The sequence below is a fragment of the Myxine glutinosa genome, chromosome 5 (genome assembly GCF_964187855.1).
Source record: "Myxine glutinosa chromosome 5, kmMyxGlut1.1, whole genome shotgun sequence".
Lineage (NCBI taxonomy): Eukaryota > Metazoa > Chordata > Myxini > Myxiniformes > Myxinidae > Myxine > Myxine glutinosa.
In genome coordinates this window covers 120,267,983-120,291,775 of record NC_136265.1, presented here as the reverse complement: position 1 = coordinate 120,291,775, position 23,793 = coordinate 120,267,983, and the positions used below count along the sequence as shown (strand labels likewise).

Below are 23,793 nucleotides of genomic sequence, written 5' to 3'. Positions count from 1 at the left end.
TTCATTTTCTCGACAACCGTTGGTCCGATTGACACGAAATTTTACTGTAGGAGCGCTTCCACCTGTAGAATATTTTAATGATAATAATGACGTCATATGTCACGTGGTATGGACGCCATTTTGGAAAAACTTTACACCTCCATGCTCTATATCTCCCAAACCGCTCAATGGAAAAAATTGAAACATGGCTCATTGTCAAGTGCTGCCCCAGTGGAATAAGATATGTTCATGATGATGTCATCGGTGCCTTCCTTATGACGTCATAATTCAACAAGTACAACACTTATCTTCGACAAATACAACACATCCATCCGATCATTGTGAATTTTTTTTTCTCAGCAACTGTTGGTCTGATGAACACGAAATTTTCACCATAGGAGCGCCTCCTCATGTAGAATATTTTAATGATAATCATGACGTCACAGGTCATGTTGTACAGGTGCCATCTTGGAAAAACTGAAAAATGTTGTACCTCTATATCTCCAAAACCCCTGCATGAATTTTTTTTGAACATGGTTCATTGTAAAGAACTCCATATGGGGAATAGGTGTTGTTAACGATGACGTCATTGGTGCCATAATTATGACGTCATAATTCGACAGGGACAACGCTTAGTCTGATCAGTTTGAAATGTATTGAGCGTGATCTATGCAACAATTATATTAGAGAGTATAAATTTATGATGTCATCGCTCACGTGGTCTGGCAGCCATATTGGATCAAAGGAAAAAAATGTTCAAAAACAGAAGAGTTGGCTCACAAAAAGTTGACTACGCAGGGTAAGTATTCTATGAATACCATCTAGTTTATTATTGTATTGAAAAGTACAATCTTTGTGTAAATCATATGTTGATTATGAAACACTTGGGCATTTCATAAGAACGTACCTTCAGCAAAAATCTTGCTGTAACACCTTATTGATCCCCTGTCTTGTTCTGTTTCTTCTGAGTTGATGATGCGTTCCGCTTTTCAACGGGTCCCGGATGCCAGCATTGTCTGGTTGAAACTTCCTCAATGTTCGGTTCCTGTAGATCTCCAGGTCTTCACTGGCCTTCCTCTTGGTCTTACTTTATCAAATCCAGACTCCAGGACTCTCTGACCCACAACTCCTATGACTTCTGGCGTTCCCACTGCATCTCAATCTGATTACGTGGAAACTTTCACTCCCGGGGCCTCCCGCATTCCCTCAACAGTCGTTTGGTTTTGTATTGACGTACTGCTGTCCCCTATTGGTTGGAGCCCCAAAATCATCTCTTGGATTCTGTGGAATATAATGCTCTCAATATTATTGGAGCTTCTGTGCGGTGAGGCCGAAGTGCAAGGCCTGTTTCTCTCATATTGCAGACATGTCGATGGTGTCTCCTCCAGTCTAGATTACTCTGATCGCTCAGCCCTCAAACAATCCTCCCCAGATCCACCGGGACACATGAGTTCTTCCAATAACCTCATCCTAGTTAAACTTCCAATATCCAAGCTCACTCTCCTCAACCTCTTCTTCACACTTTTCTTTAGTTTGTGGAATTGCCTTCACACTTCATTTGCATTTACCTCCAGGCTTCAAGCAAGCTGTACCGAACCATCTCATCCCTCATCCATAATTTGATCTTTATATCCTCAGGAACTCTTCCCAATGCAACCTTTTCAATCTCCCCACTGCCCCGTGCCTGTTCGTTCACTCCCCTTGTTTTCTGTGTCCAACTGTGGTACAACTGTCAGTTTGTTGCCATTTTCACCTCTGCCACCAAAGGTGGACGGAGGTTCTTTTTCAACCCCTGCTCGTCTTTCTGTCTGTGAGCAGGATGTCTCAAAAATATGTGGACCGATTCAGACAAAACTTGGTGGACAGGTTGTGTTTGTGTTCAGGAAGAATTCATAAGAAGAGTTGTCGACTCGGTCTCTATAAATTGGGACTTGGGTTTGAAGACCTGGAGTTAGACTAGGTGTCACTATGTAGGTCCTCCAACACATCCTCCAACTCTTCTGTTCTGCTGATTCTGCTGTTTTGTCTCATTAAGTCGGCTATTAAATGTCATCCCTCCTTTTCTCCAGTAGTGCCAACGATATTGACACACTTTGAGAACTAAAAGTCCCCAAGGACCCAAAAGCCCCAGATGACACAAAAGTCCCCATGGACCAAAACGACCCAGATGACCCAAAAGTCCCCGTGGACCCAAAATACCCTAAAGACTCAGAAGACCCAAAAGACCCCCAAGTCCGGTAGGTATGTATGCCACAAGGCGGTGAAGACCAATGACAATTTGGTCCAACGGACCAACGGGGGGCCCACTTGTATTATAAAAGGAGCTGTGTCTGTCTGTCGTGTTATAACTTAAGAACGGATTAACGGATTTCAATAAATCCAACTACGGTGAATTCAGGGAACTCCCGGGAATGTTTGTGATCCAAAAAGAAAAAGTCGGTTTGTGTGTATGGGCACATGGGAACACATGTCAAAACTGCAAATGCCAACTTGCGATGCTGGTTATCCCCGCACGGAGGGCAGAATGTCCCAAGAATCCTTTTTTGTTGAGTTTTTTTTTGTAATTACACAAATATTGATATTCTCATCAGTGAAGCGACGGGTCTTTTATTCTAGTATTCTCTCTTTGCCCTTTGAACAAAACTTTCAACAAATGGTACCATTTGTTATTCCTCATCACCGGTAATGGTAAATAATTGTAGTGATGAAAGTGTCCATTGTGACGTCATGAATATAAACGCCATTTAATGAAGTGGATGGATACAGGTGTTGCATCAAGACCTTTATTCGAGTTTGCAGTAGTTTTTCAGCGCTTCGGGGATGGACAGGTCGTCGATGTCCATTCTGTGAGAGACCCTTCTCTGGATGAGCTGTCGACACAGAGTTTTCAGACTCGGAACTGAAAAATCATGTGATGGTGGGTAGGTTGGGAAGAGATGAAGAGCAGGTGGGTGCAAGTTATGTTATGAAAATGGAAAAGTTTTATAACATTTATACATCTGTGTACTAGTGTTTCATTGGTTCGTTCTGATCTTATTCCGCTCAAGGGTCTTATCGGGACATTTTGTAAACACCAAAGGTCTTGAGCAGTTTTTCTTCTGCACAAAAAAATTAAAATACCGAGTTATAATCAGAATATTGGCGATACCACGTGATGCAGATAAACCAGGGACAGAGCGCTATGTTTGAACTGAATCCATGGAGGGTTTTGCAATACTTGGGTTGAACTGATTCGATTGGCTGAGCATTTTCCTCCAATCAAAAAGTCGGCAACATTGTGCATTTTCGCACCGGATCATTCATTCAGGATTCTTCAGAGATTCTGCACCTGCCCTGGTGATCATTCAATCCACCTGTTGTGAAGTAAACTACCTCCGATGATCACAGTTAGTAGATAAATGTACCTGTGTTTGAGGGAGATTTACGAACAGTGCCTTGTGAGAATATTATTGTTTTCTACCAGGACGTTACAGAAATGTTGTCTTTATAAAGTGTGATACCAATTGGCTAATTATTCAGAGATTCTGCACCTGATTGGCTACTTCTTCAGAGATTCTGCACCTGATTGGCTAATTTCGGAGATTCCACACATGATTGGAAACTTTTTACGAGATTCTGTACCCGATTGGCTAATTCTTCAGATATTCTGCACCTGATTGGCTAAAAAAAAAAAAATCGATATTCTGCATCTGATTGGCTAAAAAAAAAAAATCGATATTCTGCATATGATTGGCTAATTCTTCAGAGATTCCACACCTGATTGGCTAATTTGTCACAGCTTCTGTACCTGATTGACTAATTCTTCAGATATTTTGCACCTGATTGGCTATTTTTTTTAGATATTCTGCATATGATTGGCTAATTATTCAGAGATTCCACACCTGATTGGCTAATTTGTCAGAGCTTCTACACTTGATTAGCTAATTTTTCAGAGATTCTTCACCTGATTGGCTAATTCTTCAGATATTCTACACATGATTGGCTAAAAAAAAAATTAGATATTCTGCATATGATTGGCTAATTCTTCAGAGATTCCACACCTGATTGGCTAATTTGTCAGAGTTTCTACACCTGATTAGCTACTTTTTCAGAGATTCTGCACCTGATTGGATAATTTTTCAGAGATTCTGCACCTGATTGGCTAATTTTTCAGAGATTCTACACCTGAATGGCAAATTTTTCAGATTCTACACCTGATTTGCTAATTTTTCAGAGATTGTGCACCCGATTGGCTAATTCTTCAGAGATTGTGCACATGATTGGCTAATTCTTCAGAGATTCTACACCTGAATGGCAATTTTTTCAGATTCTACACCTGATTAGCTAATTTTTCAGAGATTCTGCACCCGATTGGCTAATTTTTCAGAGATTCTTCAACTGATTGGCTAATTCTTCAGAGATTGTGCACATGATTAGCTAATTTTTCAGAGATTCTGCACCCGATTGGCTAATTTTTCAGAGATTCTTCAACTGATTGGCTAATTCTTCAGAGATTCTGCAACTGATTGGCTAATTCTTCAGAGATTCTGCAACTGATTGGCAAATTTTTCAGATTCTACACCTGACTAGCTAATTCTTCAGAGATTCTACACCTGAATGGCAAATTTTTCAGATTCTACACCTGATTAGCTAATTCTTCAGAGATTGTGCACATGATTGGCTAATTCTTCAGAGATTCTACACCTGATTAGCTAATTTTTCAGAGATTCTGCACCCGATTGGCTAATTTTTCAGAGATTCTGCAACTGATTGGCAAATTTTTCAGATTCTACACCTGACTAGCTAATTCTTCAGAGATTCTACACCTGAATGGCAAATTTTTCAGATTCTACACCTGATTAGCTAATTCTTCAGAGATTGTGCACATGATTGGCTAATTCTTCAGAGATTCTACACCTGAATGGCAAATTTTTCAGATTCTACACCTGATTAGCTAATTTTTCAGAGATTCTACACCTGAATGGCAAATTTTTCAGAGATTCTGTATATGATTGGCTAATTCTTCAGAGATTCTACACCTGATTGGCTAATTCTTCAGAAATTCTGCATATGATTGGCTAATTCTTCAGATATTCTACACCTGAATGGCAAATTTTTTAGATTCTACACCTGATTAGCTAATTTTTCAAAGATTCTGCACCTGATTGGCTAATTTTTTGAGATTCTACACCTGAATGGCAAATTTTTCAGATTCTACACCTGATTTGCTAATTTTTCAGAGATTCTGCATATGATTTGCTTATTTTTCAGATATTCTGCATCTGGTTGGCTAATTCTTCAGATATTCTGCATCTGATTGGCTAATTTTTCAGATACTCTGCATCTGATTGGCTAATTTTTCACATATTCTGCATCTGATTGGCTAATACTTCAGAGATTCTGCACCTGATTAGCTAATTTTTCAGACATTCTGCATCTGATTGGCTAATTTTTCAGATATTCTGCATCTGATTGGCTAATTCTTCAGAGAATCTACACTTGAATGGCAAATTTTTCAGATTCTACACCTGATTGGCGAATTTGTCAGATTCTACACCTGAATGGCAAATTTTTCAGATTCTACACCTGATTAGCTAATTTTTCAGATATTCTACACCTGATTAGCTAATTTTTCAGATATTCTGCATATGATTGGCTAATTTTTCAGATATTCTGCATATGATTGGCTAATTCTTCAGATATTCTGCACATGATTTGCTAATTTTTCAGATATTCTGCATAAGATTGGCTAATTTTTCAGATATTCTGCATCTGATTCGCTACTTTTTCAGATATTCTGCATCTGATTGGCTAATTTTTCAGAGATTCTGCACCTGATTGGCTAAATCTTCAGAGATTCTGCACCTGAATGGCAAATTTTTCAGATTCTACACCTGATTGGGTAATTTGTCAGATTCTACACCTGATTGGCTAATTTTTCAGAAATTCTGCACCCGATTGGCTAATTTTTCAGGGATTCTGCACCCGATTGGCTAATTTTCAGAGATTCTTCACCTGATTGGCTAATTTGTCAGATTCTACACCTGATTGGCCAATTTTTCAGATTCTGCACCTGATTGGCTAATTTGTCAGATTCTACACCTGATTGGCTAATTTTTCAGATTCTACACCTGATTGGGTAATTTGTCAGATTCTACACCTGATTGGCTAATTTTTCAGAGATTCTGCACCTCATTGGCTAATTTTTCAGAGATTCTGCACCCGATTGGCTAATTTTTCAGAGATTCTTCAACTGATTGGCTAATTCTTCAGAGATTCTGCAACTGATTGGCTAATTCTTCAGAGATTCTGCAACTGATTGGCTAATTCTTCAGGGATTCTACATCTGAATGGCAAATTTTTCAGATTCTACACCTGATTGGCTAATTTTTCAGATTCTACACTTGATTAGCTAATTTTTCAGAGATTCTGCACATGATTGGCTAATTTGTCAGATTCTACACCTGAATGGCAAATTTTTCAGATTCTACACCTGATTAGCTAATTTTTCAGAGATTCTGCATATGATTTGCTAATTTTTCAGATATTCTGCATATGAATTGCTAATTTTTCTGACATTCTGCACCTGATTGGCTAATTTTTCAGAGATACTGCACCTGATTGGCTAATTATTCGGAGATGCTGCACCTGATTGGCTAATTATTCGGAGATGCTGCACCTGATTGGCTAATTCTTCAGAGATTCTGCACCTGATTTGCTAATTTTTCAGATGTTCTGCATATGATTGGCTAATTCTTCAGAGATTCTGCACCTGATTTGCTAATTTTTCTGAGATTCTGCACCTGATTGGCTAATTTTTCAGAGATTCTGCACCTGATTGGCTAATTATTCGGAGATGCTGCACATGATTGGCTAATTCTTCAAAGATTCTGCACCTGATTGGCTAAGTTTTCAGATATTCTGCATATGATTGGCTAATTCTTCAGAGATTCTGCACCTGATTTGCTAATTTTTCAGAGATTCTGCACCTGATTGGCTAATTCTTCGGAGATGCTGCACCTGATTAGCTAATTCTTCAGAGATTCTGCACTGGATTGGCTAATTCTTCAGAGATGCTGCACCTGATTGGCTAATTCTTCAGAGATTCTGCACCTGAATGGCAAATTTTTCAGATTCTACACCTGATTGACTAATTTGTCAGATTCTAAACCTGATTAGCTAATTTTTCAGAGATTCTGCACCCGATTGGCTAATTTTTCAGAGATTCTGCACCTGATTGGCTAATTATTCGGAGATGCTGCACATGATTGGCTAATTCTTCAGATATTCTGCCCCTGATTAGCTAATTTTTCAGATATTCTGCATCTGATTGGCTAATTCTTCAGAGATTCTGCACCTGATTTGCTATTTTTTCAGAGATTCTGCACCTGATTGGCTAATTCTTCGGAGATGCTGCACCTGATTGGATAATTCTTCAGAAAATCTGCACCTGATTGGCTAATTCTTCAGAGATTCTGCACATGATTTGCTAATTTTTTGAGATTCTGCACCTGATTGGCTAATTTTTCAGAGATACTGCACCTGATGGGCTAATTCTTCGAGGATGCTGCACCTGATAGGCTAATTCTTCAGAGATTCTGCACCTGATTGGCTACTTTTTCAGATATTCTGCATATGATTGGCTAATTCTTCAGAGATTCTGCACCTGATTTGCTAATTTTTCAGAGATTCTGCACCTGATTGGCTAATTATTCGGAGATGCTGCACCTGATTGGCGAATTCTTCAGAGATGCTGCACCCGATTGGCTAATTCTTCCTAGATTCCGCACCTGATTGGCTAATTTTTCAGATATTCTGCACATGATTTGCTAATTTTTCTGAGATTCTGCACCTGATTGGCTAATTCTTCGTAGATCCTGCACCTGATTGGCCAATTATTCGGAGATGCTGCACATGATTTGCTAATTTTTCTGACATTCTGCACCGGATTGGCTAATTTTTCAGAGATTCTGCACCTGATTGGCTAATTCTTCGGAGATGCTGCACCTGATTGGCTAATTATTCAGAGACACTGCACCTGATTGGCTAATTCTCCGGAGATGCTGCACCCGATTGGCTAATTCTTCATAGATTCCGCACCTGATTGGCTAATTTTTCAGATATTCTGCACATGATTTGCTAATTTTTCAGAGATTCTGCACCTGATTGGCTAATTCTCCGTAGATGCTGCACCTAATTGGATAATTCTTCAGAGATTCTGCACCTGATTGGCTAATTTTTCAGAAATCTGCATATTATTGGTTAATTCTTCAGAGATTCTGCACCTGATTTGCTAATTTTCTGAGATTCTGCACCTGATTGGCTAATTCTTCGGAGATGCTGCACCTGATTTGCTAATTTTTCTGAGATTCTGCACCTGATTGGCTAATTTTCCAGAGATTGTGCACCTGATTGGCTAATTCTTCGGAGATGCTGCACCTGATTTGCTAATTTTTCAGAGATTCTACACCTGATTAGCTAATTTTTCAGAGATTCTACACCTGATTGGCTAATTCTTCAGAGATTCTGCACCTGCCCTGGTGATCATTTTTTCACAATTTTAATTTTCTGATTTAATTTTTATTAATTAATTAGTAATATTTTTGTTTTCATCCATTGCTGATGTTGATAAGCGTTTTCACGACCGACCGTGCACACCTCCATATTCCAGCTCGATCACCTGCACCGCCTTGGTGCAGCCGAACACGTCCACGAGGGCCCAAAGAGGCCTGCTGATGGGAAGTTCAGTGGCACACGGTCCTACGGGCCTCCCGTTCACGAGCAGGTGCATGGAAGCCACACCTGCTCAAGGTGTACGGCACGATGAGATCGGAAATGAAGAAGGGATTGAGGAGGGAGTTGGGGAATGATATGGGGGTGATGTTAGTAAGTCACCACGTTGTTGAGATTCTATTTGCAGATATTAGGGTTAGGGTTAGATGACTCGCATTTTACAAGATACAGCATCAACAATGTGCAGCAGCTCTTTTCTCTTATTTTGTCTTTCCCTGTACATCTTCTTTGTGTGAATTGCTCAGATAATGCATTTGTCATATTCCTAACTTTTTTTTTTTTTTTGTATACAAGGTCGAGGCTCGTGTAAAAGCTAACATTGATCACACAAAGACAAAGTGACACATAAAACATATGATAAAGGGAGCGGGAGAACAAGATGGAGAGCAGGGACATTGAGAGATCTGTGGGAGGGAGAGGGCTTGGGGGGAGGAGGCATGGGGAGGGGAAGGGGGGGGGGGGAGGAGGCAAGGGAAGGGGTGGGGAGGAGGCATGGGAAGGGGTGGGGGGAGGCATGGGAAGGGGTGGGGGAGGAGGCATGGGAAGGGGTGGGGGAGGAGGCATGGGAAGGGGGGGGAGGAGGCATGGGAAGGGGTGGGGGAAGAGGCATGGGAAGGGGTGTGGGAGGAGGCATGGGAAGGGGTGGGGGAGGAGGCATGGGAAGGGGTGGGGGAGGAGGCATGGGAAGGGGTGGGGGAGGAGGCGTGCGGAGGCATGGCATGGGAAGGGGTGGGGGAGGAAGCATGGGAAGGGGTGGGGGAGGAGGCATAGGAAGGGGTGGGGGAGGAAGCATGGGAAGGGGTGGGGGAGGAAGCATGGGAAGGGGTGGGGGAGGAGGCATGGGAAGGGGTGGGGGAGGAAGCATGGGAAGGGGTGGGGGAGGAGGCATGGGAAGGGGGGGGGGAATGTGGAGTGGGGGTTTGCATCATTCGTATAATACAACCAGCAGCACTATGGTACCAACATGTGATATGTGTATGAATGATTGGCAACACAACTGGTACATGTTATTGAAACACACCGTGAGGGCCTCGTGACAACACGGTGTACAGCACACCTACACGGCTACCCCGGGCCGTCGCTGGAATACTTCCGGTATGGAAGGCAGCATCTAGCACATGGCTGTAGCGCCCTGGAAGGCTTCGGCCCACCAGCTTCTCCCGCGGTATGAGGTATTCGCCAACCTGCAATGTGGGTCCCATTTCACCACTATCCTAGGGCCACAACAACAATGACAATCAGCCACCGATGATAATATTTTGTACCTACAATGACATCACATGAACATTTGTTAACAGGCCCTGACCGGCAGCAGGCTGAGACCACGTGTGATGGCCACGATCCAGGCCTCACCGGAGTTGGCCATGTCTGGCAGGGAACTTTCCGGGACGGTCTGGCGCCTCGCCGGATCACGGCTTGTGAGGCCTAGTCGCAAGTGGCCACACCAACCATTTTCCTTCTCCGCGATTTCCACCACAAAGGGGCGACCCTCACAGAGTGGCTCCTCACTGGGAAAGGACACCCAGTCATTCCATTGTAAAGTGTAAATGCTGCTTCTCTGTTGGTATGTTGTTGAGCTGTATTGGTCTGGCAAAAGGAATGACATCATATGCTGAAAAACATGAAGCGAGATCAACTACGGTATACCTGAAGCAAACACCTCCAGCGAAGCTGTGCAAGCGGGTAGAGCGCGTGCGTCCATCGCTCAGCATCACATTTTGTCCATGTACACGGTGGAAGCGAGCATATGTCTGCTGTGTGTCTTTGTCATCATCGCTGAACTCACCTGCGTATATGCTGAGCATAACCAAACTGTGGAAGACAAAAACGCAAAGATTACACGCCCAGGTCATCTGGTGAACCGTACCGTATAATCATCTGGTGAACCCTACTGTGTAATCATCTGGTGAACTGTACCGTGTAATTTTCCCACATATGTCAAGTAATTATTTATAATCCTGTTAATTTATATAATTGTGTTACTGCGCCCCCAGTGGTGTTTATAATAGCGGATATTCGGTCTCTTTATTCGGTCGGATAAGAATAGAGAAGGGGTTTCGGTCTCTATTTTTCACGTTTCACGTTCGGTCTCTGTCTCTGTTTTCATCTCAACTAACAAAAAAAAAAAAAAAAAAAAAAACCTTCTCTATTCTTATCCGTTGTTCGTTCTTATTTGTTTGTTGGTGCTTCGACCACGTTGTTCGTGATCACATGTTCACGTCGTTAAAAAATGTTTCAACTGTCCCCTGAAGAACTGTATTCTGTCATATACTATAACACCTTTTTCTTCTTCTTCTATAAAAGGATGCTTTCGACTTGCTCACCAAATCTATTCATTCCAAAAAAAATTTCATCTCTTGCAGTTACAGTGCCTCTTTCATACATTCCCTAAACTCTCCAGCACTCCACCCATCGTTCAGCGTCCTCAAACGCATTTTTGATTCGAAGGTCTCAAGAAACTCATTTTGCAATAAATGTTCGTTTCCCATTAATCGTACACTTTCTAAAATCCAATCTCACCCCTCCCCTCCAAATTTTCCCCATCACCCCTTCCCTCCAAAACTTCCCCATCACCCCTTCCCTCAAAAACTTCCCCATCACCCCTCCCCTTCAAAACTTGCCCATCACCCCTCCCCTCCAAATCCACCCCCTTGCCCCTCCCCTCCAAATCTTCCCCATCACCCATCTCTTTCAAATATTCCCCCTTGCTCCTCCCCTCCAAATCTTCCCCATCACCCATCCCTTTCAAATCTTCCCCCTTGCCCCTCCCCTCCAAATCTTCCCCATCACCCATCCTTTTCAGATCTCCCCCCTTGCCCCTTCCCTCCTAAACTCCCCCCACACCCCTCCCCTCCAAGACCCTCCCTCACTCCTCCCCTCCTATACTCCCCTCTCACCCCTCCTCCTCAAAGCGTCCTCCCCGCTTCTTCCCCCTTCCAACTTTCACCTTCATCTCCCTCAACCTTCTGCCTCACTCTTCCCCCTCCTCAAATAACACCTCACTGCGCCTCAACCAATCACCATCAAACATTTTGTCCGCCCCATTCTTCCCTTTCTCCAAGCTATTCTGAAATCTCTGACACACCTTCAACAGCTCTCCCTACCTCTTCCTCCTCTTCCACATCTTACCCTACCGCTCCCCCCCCTGTTCTGTATCCGATGCTCCCCCTTCCTCTTCTTTAAGAGTATGGACCTCAAACATCCGGGGCCTTCGCTCAAACTTGACTGATCTCTCCATACAGGTTGCTTCTGATAAACCAGACGTGATCTGCTTAACAGAAACTTTCCTCCTTCATGATGTCTCTGATTCCTTGGTATCTCTCCCAGGTTACTCCCTCCTCCGGTATGATAGACCTAGGCCTCGTCCTGGAGGGGGAGTTGCTATCTTTATAAAAAACTCTCTTCCTCACTCGCCCTGCACTGCCCTCTCTCCACCTCACCCCCAGGAATACCTTTGGCTACGGCTTCCCCTTCGCTCCCACCTTTTGTTCATATGTGTGTTGTACCGTCCACCAAACAGTGATGACTCCATCTACACCTCGCTGTCTGATAATATGGACCAACTTCTATCTACCCATCCCAACTCTCTCTTCCTCATATGTGGGTGATTTCAATTGTCACCATGCCAGTTGGCTGGGTGTGGGTTCCTCTCTCACCAGCCATGGCTCTTCAGCAAAGGATTTCTGTGACTCACTGGGACTGACACAATCTGTCAATTTCCCGACCTGGATCTCAGTCAACAGAGCATCTTCTCTTCTGGACTTGGTTATGACAAACTTCCCTGAAAATGTCTGCTGCTCTTCTTCTGCTCCAATCGGCTCATCTGATCATGTGCTTGTTAAAGTGGACATCTCTCTGACCATTCTCAGAGAGCCTCCTCAGCGTCGACGAGTCTGGCATTTCACTCTGGCCAACTGGCACGGTCTTCAAGCAGCCATCAATCATCTGGACTGGTCTCCCATCTCTACCGCCTCTGACATCAACTCATACTGGGAATTCTTCCAAAGTAAATTGCTCTCTCTCATGCACAGATTTATCCCATCTCGTCTTCAGTTGTCATACCCTTCCTCCCGTCCATGGTACACGGAATTTTGTGGTGAGGCTATTGCCCAGAAACAACTTGCTTTCGTCTCCTGGAAAGCAAATCCAACGGAAGGAAATCTCATTTCCTTTCACAAAGCCCGAAACAAGTGTGTGTCCACCCTCAGGAGAGCCAGGAAACAATATCTCTCCGTTCTCAGGAGAGAACTCTCTTATCTGTCTCCCTCTTCCAAATCCTGGTGGTGTCTGGTCAAATCTGTTTCTGGTGTTTGTTCCCCCTCCATCCCCTCCCTCACCTCAAACAGCCACACGGCTGATTCCACACGTGAAAAAGCTGAATGCCTCAACTCTGTGTTTGCCTCTAAATCTTGTGTCCCAAACCCATCCCTCTCTGTACCCACCGTACCCAGTCGTACCCAGCTGCTCCTGGACTCTGTGTCCTTTCCTCCTGACAAGGTGGAAAAGTTTCTGTCAACCCTCGACTCTGATTCTGCAACTGGACCTGACGGCATCGGCCCACGGGTCCTAAAATCCAGTTCTTCCGCTCTTTCACTCCCTCTCTCTGTTCTCTTCACTCTCTCTTTTGCTCAAGGTCATCTGCCATCTGCTTGGAAATCTGCCAACATCACCGCTTTGCACAAAAAGGTGCAAAAACAGATCCTAGCAACTACAGACCAATCAGCCTTCTCCCAATTATCAGCAAAGTCATGGAATCCATCATTGCTTCGGATATGAAATCTTTCCTCTTCTCCAATGGCTTGATCTCTGATCATCAATTTGGTTTCAGACCTGGTCACTCTACTCTGGACATGCTGCTTCTGCTTTCTCAACAATGGATGGAGGTCCTCAATGCCAAACAGGAAATTAGAGCTGTCTCCCTTGACATATCACGTGCCTTCGATACGGTCTGGCACCCCGCTCTGCTCACCAAACTCTCCTCTTTTGGTATCCATGGAAATCTCCACGCATGGCTGGCGGACTTCCTCTCTAGTCATAGTCAACGTGTGGCCCTGAATGGGTTTCTCTCATCTCCTCTTCCTGTTGTTACATATTTATGGGAATGTATGTGAATTACTATTCAGGTCTTTGCTTATCAATGTGTAGTCGATTAAGGGTTGTTGTGGTTGGAGGGTCAGGAGTCCTTCTGGAAAAAGAGACCGGAAATGGAAGAAGAAAGACACGAGGTCGAGAGAAGCGACGAGGATTCTTCTTCCTCGCCCCGCTCCGACGAGAGGTGGGTTCGATATTGAGCCGTGTGGAAAAGCGGCGTTCCCAAGCCCGTCTGGCGAGAGGAGTTACCGGGACGGGTACCTACCCGGTGGACACGTCAAGCTGCCGTGGGGCCGTGCACCGACCCAGCGTCTGGCACCGTTCGCGGCACCGTCTACAAAGACGCGTACGGGTCGCACGTTGGGGCCTAACACGCGTTGCAAACGGCGTGTGGCTTTTGCCTGCTTTACAGTACCCGCTTCGCGTGGCCAGGAGGGGGCTGCAGCCGTGGTTCCCGGTACGATACATGCCCGGTGGAAAAACGTCCACCCGGGGTTCGTTCAACCGCCCGAGTGCGGCGAAGCCGACCATCATCTTGGTCAGGAGGGGCCCAGAGACATTGTGAGGGACAGAGACCAAAGGGGGTCGTGAGTACAAAAGGGGACACACGTATGTAAGATGGCCATCTTAATCATCTAGGGGATTGATTGTTGAGTGTGAATTGTGGATGGGGGATTGCTCGGGGAATATATCCTTGATTGTATCATTGAAATTGTATGGTATCATTACCATTGAAATATGTCATTGAAAATCAGTTTTCTCTTGGGTGGAATTCATAGGGATTGCGTTGCGAAAGCGCATATATAATACCACTTTCTGGCGAAGTTCCTCTCACGGTCCGGGGGTCACCGAGACCAGGTAGTCACCGAGGGGACCACGTAACAGAATTGGGGGCTCGTCCAAATTACGATTTGCGGATTCGCAATTGGGTCTACGTCCGGGATCTAAAATTGTATAAAATAATAAAATAATATTTTTATTAATTAAAATTTATTAATTAAGTATTAATTGGTAAATTTTTGGGGAAATTGGGGGTAAAGTATTGGGTGAAGGTTAACAGGGGTTAACGATAGGCACCATGGCATTTGTGGCACAGAACTTTGCGGTAACCCCGAGTGAGGCACAGTTCCGAGCGTTACTAAAGTCGGACCTCTTGAAATTGGCCAAACATTTTAACTTGGAGGTCCGAACTAATTTGAGGAAGGCAGAGTTGCAGGCCACGGTGATACAATCTATGGTGGGATTAGGAACATGGGACGAGTTAGCCTGGGAGTGGCTACCCGAAGAACCAGAAGACGTTGAGCTCCGGAAACTGGAGTTGCAATTACGGAGCCAGGAACGGATCAAAGAAGAAGAAAGGAAAGCAGAAGAGAGGAGAGAAGAGAAACAAGCACAGGAAAGGAGAGTGGAACGAGAACTCCAGGAAAGGTTAAAAGAAGAAGAAAGGAAAGCAGAAAAGGAAAGAGCAGAAGAAGAAAGGAAAGCAGAGGAGAGGAGAGAAGAGAAACAAGCAGAGGAGAGGAGAGCTGCAAGGGAACTCGAAGCAGAGGAGAGAAAAGCAGAAAGGGAATTAAAGGAACGTGACATGGAGCTTCGGCAGGAAATTAAATTCAAGGAGCTGGAGTTAATGAGAGAACGGGGAGAGGCACCACCCTTGCTGACGGGGTCGACACCTAACCAGAAAACCTGGGATGTGGGCAGACATGTGAGGCTGGTTCCACCGTTCAGTGAAAAGGAAGTCGCGAAATTTTTTCCACACTTTGAGAAAGTGGCTCGACAATTAAACTGGCCGGAGGAGGCCTGGACCATACTAGTGCAAAGTGTGCTGGTGGGAAAAGCTCAAGAGATTTATTCGGCGCTACCAATGGACCAATGTGCAGATTATGAGGTACTGAAGAAGCACATCCTCAAAGCCTATGAGTTGGTTCCGGAAGCTTACAGGCAAAAATTCAGGAATGCCAGGAAGAGGGAGAGTGAGACCCATGTGGAGTTTGCCAGAGTGAAAGAAAACATGTTTGATCGGTGGTGTGAGTCAAAAGGAGTCGGGAAAGACTTCGAAACATTGCGTGACTTGATCCTGGTGGAGGAATTTCAGCAGTGTGTCCACGAGGACATCAAAGTGTACCTGCAGGAAAAGAAAGTACCAAAGTTGTGGGACGCAGCCACCATGGCAGATGAGTATGCCTTAACCCACCGAATAGGGGTCCACAAACCTAACTCCTCGCCTAGACTTCAGCAGGGGAGTTATGGAACACCCGGTGCGGAGAACGACCTTACATGGCGGCGGCCTCGAGATGATTATGGGGACAACTATGATACCCCAACTGTTAGAAATCAGAGGGCTACGGGCCCAAGACAAACTTATTTTCCGGGGGGCCCGAGGCAGACCACGAGTTTTTCCTCCGGGCCTACTTGCGCTTTTTGCAAGAAACCTGGACATGTGATGTCCCAATGTTATGCCCTGAAAAAGGAAAATCAGGAGCGGAGTTCGACTAGTACGACTCCAAATGCAATGGCCATTGTGAGAAATCGCCATCAAAAGGGTTACCAACCATTTATTTCAGAGGGGTTTGTGTCACTGGATGGAGCCTCGACTAACCGGAGACCGGTTAGGATATTGAGGGACACAGGAGCACATCAATCTTTAATGCTTGAAGGCATTTTGCCATGGTCCGAGGAGACGGCAACGGGGGATAGTGTTCGTTTACAGGGGATCGGGGGCGGTGTTAGTGCTCCACTTCATGTCATCCATTTGGAGTCCGATTTGGTGTCAGGACCGGTCACCGTCGGTTTACAAGCCACACTTCCTGTAGAGGGTGTATCTGTGGTTATCGGGAATGATTTGGCCGGGGGTCAAGTTTATGGTAACCTGAGGGTTGGTAAAGAGCCCAGCAGGGAAAATAACACCACACCAGCTCGGGATGGCGACAAAAGTACCAAGTTATTTGTAGGGGGACTGAACTTCAAAACAGAGGAAGAAGTTCTGACCTCTGTCTTCAACAGATATGGGCCGCTGGTGGAAGTGCGGTTGGTAAGAGACAGGGAAACGCAACAGTCAAGAGGGTTCGGCTTTGTCACGTTTGCAAGCACAAAAGACACCAGAGAGGCAGAGAAGAATTGGAATGGCAAGGATTTGGAGGGTCGGACCATAACAGTAGGGAAGGCATTTCGTAGGCGTCGAGAGGTCTACAGGAGAGTACAACTGGGCGGTAGTTTTGGTGGTGGCCGCAATCAATATTATTATGGAGGCTCCCTGAGTTACGGCAGCTCCCGAAGGAAGGATTGTCAAAGTAGTGGCCGAGAAGGAGACCGCTATTCATGGGACTACAGTGACAAGCGGTCCCACCATAATTATTAGGGAAGTTCTGAAAAGTTGAAGCACTGAATGCGGCGGAGCCGCCGAGCCAAGATTCCTACACGGATTAACCGTGAACGCCACGTTCCTAAAGGCGTCCATGTAGTGAACTTTCATGCACGGACTAACCGTGAACTCCACGTTCCTCAAGGCGTCCATGTAGAGAACTTTCCTGCACGGACTAACCGTGAACTCCACGTTCCTAAAGGCATCCATGTAGTGAATACTCGGCTTGGCCTCCCGGAAAAAGTGCTATCGAGTTGCTTAACTTTGGATCTTTGATCAACCCCTTAACCTTCATTCACAAGAAACTGACAGTCAAAGTCAGAGGGTCATGAGATGGAGTTTGGCTTGGCAGGAGTCCAACGGGAAATTGAACATGTAAAGGGCAGGGACAATGTCGTTGCTGGTGCTTTGTCCAGAGTGAATTACCTTTGAAAATCTCTGGGGGTTTTGTGAAATTTTGTTGCTTTATTTTTGAGTTGTGATAATTGTTGCCCAGGGGAACTGATGATTTGGGGGTTGAGTTATCTGGTTTGTTTATCCAAGTTGGCCGGCAAAGAAAGTTTTCGCTGGGTTCAAACTTTCTTTCTTGAAGGGGGGGAGTGTTACATATTTATGGGAATGTATGTGAATTACTATTCAGGTCTTTGCTTATCAATGTGTAGTCGATTAAGGGTTGTTGTGGTTGGAGGGTCAGGAGCCCTTCTGGAAAAAGAGACCGGAAACGGAAGAAGAAAGACACGAGGTCGAGGGAAGCGACGAGGATTCTTCTTCCTCGCCCCGCTCCGACGAGAGGTGGGATCGATATTGAGCCGTGTGGAAAAGCGGCGTTCCCAAGCCCGTCTGGCGAGAGGAGTTACCGGGACGGGTACCTACCCGGTGGACACGTCAAGCTGCCGTGGGGCCGTGCACCGACCCAGCGTCTGGCACCGTTCGCGGCACCGTCTACAAAGACGCGTACGGGTCGCACGTTGGGGCCTAACATGCGTTGCAAGCGGCGTGTGGCTTTTGCCTGCTTTACAGTACCTGCTTCGCGTGGCCAGGAGGGGGCTGCAGCCGTGGTTCCCGGTACGATACATGCCCGGTGGAAAAACGTCCACCCGGGGTTCGTTCAACCGCCCGAGTGCGGCGAAGCCGACCATCATCTTGGTCAGGAGGGGCCCAGAGACATTGTGAGGGACAGAGACCAAAGGGGGTCGTGAGTACAAAAGGGGACACACGTATGTAAGATGGCCATCTTAATCATCTAGGGGATTGATTGTTGAGTGTGAATTGTGGATGGGGGACTGCTCGGGGAATATATCCTTGATTGTATCATTGAAATTGTATGGTATCATTACCATTGAAATATATCATTGAAAATCAGTTTTCTCTTGGGTGGAATTCATAGGGATTGCGTTGCGAAAGCGCATATATAATACCACTTTCTGGCGAAGTTCCTCTCACGGTCCGGGGGTCACCGAGACCAGGTAGTCACCGAGGGGACCACGTAACACTGTTCAGGCTGGAGTTCCCCAAGGCAGTGTTCTGGGCCCTGTGCTTTTTCTGGTCTTCATCAATGATCTCTCTGACTCTCTTGAAAATCCTCTCTATCTCTTTGCTGATGACTCCACTCTCTGCCGCTCCATTCCTGATTCCTCAGATCGGCAGTCTGCAGCCTCCTCACTCTCTGCAGACCTGGACAAAATCACAGAATGGGCATACAAGTGGAACATGACTTTCAATCCTGACAAATCTCACACTCTTACGATGTCTCTCCGAAAAGACCGACTGGACAACCCTCCCATCCACTTTCTGAATAATCCTCTCCAAGAAGTTCTGTCACTCAAGCTTTTGGGTCTCACTATCTGCCATGATCTTTCCTGGGAAAACCACATTTCAAATCTGGCCTCCAAAGCCAGTTGCCGACTGGGCATCCTCCGTTGTGCGAAGTCCTTCCTTGGCACACCTGAGCTCCTCACCACATACAAGACTTTCATCCGCAGCTCAATGGAATCCTGCTCTCCCCTCTGGGCTGGTGCACCTGCCTCACACCTAGCTCGTCTTCACGCTGTTGAAACCAAAGCATTCAGGATCATTGGAATCTCCCGCGATGAAGCTAACTCCAAGGGCCTCTCACTCACTCACCGCAGGCAGGTTGGTGGTCTTTCCGTCTTCTACCGACTCCTCTCTGGCCTTGCCCCCCCCAGCTCTCTCTGGGCTCTGTCCAGCAAATATTCCTACAGGTCGCACAAGATCTGCATGCAACCTCTCCAAGATTCACTTCCGTTTCCGGTCTTGCTGGCGATGGTTCGTTTTTTCGCGGCTGGACACGCTCTCCATCGAAATCGAAGTTAAGTAATTGTTCCCATTTGTATTTTCGTTATAACTGTATTTCTTTTATGGTGTATGTACGTATATTGTCCCGTCAAAGATTTTCGGTGCAAATCTTTCATACCTGTATTGAAAATCGTGTTAATTCGTGTCGTCTTGAGGCCTTGTACAGTGTACACTGTACAACCTTGAGGCTTTGTTTTTCTCTCAGCGCCTGTCGTTTGTGATCCAATAACTTTCGTTCTCTGTTTTCGCAGTCTTTCCACCCCAAAGCCTACTTCCTTATGTAAATCTCAACTCAAAAAAACAACAAAAAAAGACATTACCTTCTCTGTGCTCATTCGTTTATTCATTCTTATTCGTTCGTTCGTTCTTCGACCACGTGTTTCTCCCCCATTTCCCCAGATAGATTGTCAAATTTCAACTCGTTATTTTATCGTCCATGCGATATTGTTTGATTACCTTCGCAAAAGCGGAAGGTTATGTTTTGATCGCTGTGTATTTATTTGTATGTCTGTGTGTGTGTGTGTATGTTATTCGCATAACTCAAAAAGTATTCAACCGAATTGCATGAAATTTGGTGGGATGATTGGTTATTATACGGGACACATTTGATTAGATTTTGGGAGCAATCGGGTCAAAGGTCAAGGTCAAGGTCACGAAAAGGTCAAAATCGTATTTTTACCATAGCTGCGGCGAAGGTATGCGCTCTACCGAGTGCCCGTTCTAGTTATAGTTAGTTTTGGTTTGAATTTCCTGTAACTCGTAATTAATTAATCGTGTTCTGCTCCTCGTGTGTGGCCTTGTACTGTAGTTGTACCCCCGTCGGTGTTTTGTTAACTTAAGCGTGTTTTGCTTGGCTCTTGGTTTTTTCCCTTCTACCCCGAACATAATACTGTCTAACGTTCTAAATCCCCACCCCCCCCCCCCCAAAAAAAAACAAAAAAAACAAAAACATTTATTTTCTTTTCTCCACGTGTACTGTTGGCTCATCCTGTATTTTCTGTCCAGGTGTGCTGTTCGCCCCACCCCCATTATCTCCTTGCCATCCACCGTTTGCCCTTCACGTGACTCGTGGTGGTCCGTCTCGGCTCTCCCCCCGTTGGTATTTTTGTGCATATAAGATTGTTCATAGTTCTGTTTAAATATTATTTAAATATGTTTAACCTTTCCCCTTCTGTTTTTTATTCAGTGGTATATTACAACACGCTGTTTTTCTTCCTATTTAAAAGGCTTTTCTCAATTTCCTCTCCAACTCATTCCACTTCAAAAAAAAGAAATTCAATATCTTATACGTCTCCCTCACTACATGGTCTAAATTCACATTCATTCCATCCCTCCTCCATCGTTCTGAATCGGATTGCTAACTTGAAAATCACAACAAACCGAATTTGTTATCAATGTTCGTCTTTCATTAATCATCCACTTTCTAAACTCCCCTCTTGCCCCTCCCATCCAAATCCCCCCCCTTGCACCTACACTCCGAAACTTCCCCCTTGCCCCTCCACTCCTGAACTCCCCCCTTGCCCTTCCCCTCCTAAACTTCCCCTTTGCCCCTCCCCTCCTAATCCCCCCCCTTGCCCCTCCACTCCTGATCTCCCCCCTTTCCCCTTCCCTCCAAAACTCCCCCCTTGCCCCTCCCCTCCTAAACTCCCCCCTCACTCCTCCCCTTCAAAACTCCCCCCCAATCCCTCCCATTCAATTCTCCCCCCATACCATTCCTCTCCAATTCTCTCTCCTCCCCCCTCCTCCTCCAAGCTGCCTCCTCCCCACTTCGTCTCCCTTCTATCTCATACCTCCACCCCCCCAAACCTTCTACTTTCCTCTGCCCCCCCTCAAACAACCCCTCACTGTGCCGCATCCCTTCACCATCAAACCTTTCATCCTCCTCATCCTTCCCTTTCTTGGAACTCTTCTGCAACATCTGAAACACTATCAACTGCTCTCCCTACCTCCCCCTCTCATCCTTCATCTTACCCTACTCCTCCCCTCCCCTGTCCTGTACCCGATGCTCCCCCTCTCTCTTCATTAACGGTATGGACCTCAAACATCCGGGGCCTTCGCTCAAACCTGACTGATCTCTCCATACAGGTTGCTTCTGACAATCCAGACTTGATCTGCTTAACAGAGACTTTCCTCCTTCAAGATGTCTCTGATTCCTTAATATCTCTTCCTGGTTACTCCCTCCTCCGGTATGATAGACCTGAGCCTCGGCCTGGTGGTGGGGTGGCTATCTTTGTCAAAAACTCTCTTCCTCACTCTCCTTGCACTGCTCTCTTTCCTCCTCACCCGCAGGAGTACCTCTGGTTACGGCTTCCTCTCCGCTCCCACCTTTTGTTCAGATGTGTTCTGTACCGTCCCCCAAACAGTGATGACTCCATCTACATTTCAATGTCTGACAACATGGACCAACTTCTATCCACTCATCCCAACTCTCTCTTCCTCATATGTGGTGACTTCAACTGTCATCATGCCACCTGGTTGGGTGTGGGTTCCTCTCTCACTAGTCATTGCACCTCAGCAAAGGACTTCTGTGACTCACTGGGATTGACACAATCTGTCAATTTCCCGACCCGGATCTCAGCCAATGGAGTATCTTCTCTTCTAGACTTGGTTATGACAAACTTCCCTGCTAATGTCTGCTGCTCTTCTTCTGCTCCAATCGGTTCTTCTGATCATGTGCTTGTCAAAGTGGACATCTCTCTGGCCATTCTCAGAGAGCCTCCTCAGCGTCGACGAGTCTGGCATTTCACTCAGGCCGACTGGGACGGTCTTCAAGCAGCCATCAATCGTCTGGATTGGTCTCCCATCTCCACTGCCTCTGACATCAATTCTTCCTGGGAATTCTTCCAAAGCAAACTGATCTCTCTCATGCACAGATTTATCCCATCTCGCCTTCAATTGTCTTACCCTTCCTCCCGTCCATGGTACACTGAATCTTGTGGTGAGGCAGTTGCCCTGAAACAACTTGCCTTTGCCTCTTGGAAGGCTAATCCAACTGAAGGAAATCTCAGTTCCTTCCACCAAGCTCGGAACAAGTGTGTGTCTACCCTCAGGAGTGCCAGGAAGCACTACCTCTCCTCACTCAAGAATGAACTCTCAAACCTGTCTCCTTCCTCCAAATCCTGGTGGCGTCTGGTCAAATCCGTTTCTGGTGTTTGTTCCCCCTCCATCCCCTCCCTTACCTCAAATGGCCACACAGTTGACATCGCACGTGACAAAGCCGAATGCCTCAACTCTGTGTTCGCCTCGAAATCCTTAGTCCCAAACCCATCTCTCTCTGTTCCCACCTTTCCCAGTCGAACCCAACTGCTCCTGGACTCTGTGTCCTTCTCTCCTGACAAGGTGGAGGAGTTTTTGTCAAACCTCGACTCTGATTCTGCAACTGGACCAGACGGCATCAGCCCACGGGTCCTAAAATCCTGCTCTGCCGCTCTATCTCACCCTCTCTCTGTTCTTTTCACCCTATCTTTTGCTCAAGGTCATCTGCCAGCATCCTGGAAATCAGCTAACATTACCGCTTTACACAAAAAAGGTGCAAAAACAGATCCTTGCAACTACAGACCAATCAGCCTGCTCCCAATTATCAGCAAAGTCATGGAATCCATCATTGCTTCGGATATGAAATCTTTCCTCTTCTCCAATGGCTTGATCTCTGATCATCAATTTGGTTTCAGACCAGGTCACTCTACTCTGGACATGCTGCTTCTGCTGTCTCAACAATGGATGGAGGTCCTCAATGCCAAACAGGAAATCAGAGCTGTCTCCCTTGACATATCACGGGCCTTTGATACGGTCTGGCACCCAGCTCTGCTCACCAAACTCTCCTCCTATGGTATCCATGGAAATCTCCATGCATGGCTTGCGGACTTCCTCTCTGGTCGTAGTCAACGTGTTGCCCTGAATGGATTTCTCTCATCTCCCCTTCCTGTTCAGGCTGGAGTTCCCCAAGGAAGTGTGCTTGGCCCTGTGCTTTTTCTGGTCTTTATCAATGATCTCTCTGAATCTCTGGAAAATCCTCTCTATCTCTTTGCTGATGACTCCACTCTCTGCCGCTCCATTCCTCTTCCCTCAGATCGGCAGTCTGCAGCCTCCTCACTCTCTGAAGACCTGGACAAAATCACAGACTGGTCAAACAAGTGGAACATGTCTTTCAATCCTGACAAATCTCACTCTCTTACTATGTCTCTCCGAAAAGATCGACTGGACAACCCTCCCATCTACTTTCTCAACAATCCTCTCCAAGAAGTTCTGTCACTCAAGCTTTTGGGTCTCACTAT

At 45.7% G+C, this 23,793-nt stretch overlaps 1 protein-coding gene across 2 annotated transcripts in view; it reads right to left on the bottom strand.

Moving 5' to 3' along the window:
- Positions 1-791: 791 nt before the first annotated feature.
- Positions 792-23,793, bottom strand: part of NEURL2 (neuralized E3 ubiquitin protein ligase 2) — a 36,686-nt gene continuing 13,684 nt past the window's right edge. The window contains exons 2-6 of one of the 2 annotated variants that reach the window (XM_068116409.2): positions 10,399-10,563; positions 10,058-10,259; positions 9,773-9,965; positions 8,617-8,760; positions 792-2,878 (exon numbers count right to left, since the gene is read on the bottom strand). In XM_068116409.2, the coding sequence (XP_067972510.1) occupies positions 2,763-2,878; positions 8,617-8,760; positions 9,773-9,965; positions 10,058-10,259; positions 10,399-10,556 (813 nt within the window). In that variant the 5' untranslated portion in view covers positions 10,557-10,563 and the 3' untranslated portion in view covers positions 792-2,762. The remainder of the gene's footprint in view (positions 2,879-8,616; positions 8,761-9,772; positions 9,966-10,057; positions 10,260-10,398; positions 10,564-23,793) is intronic. The other variant, XM_078778605.1, reaches the window with a different exon arrangement.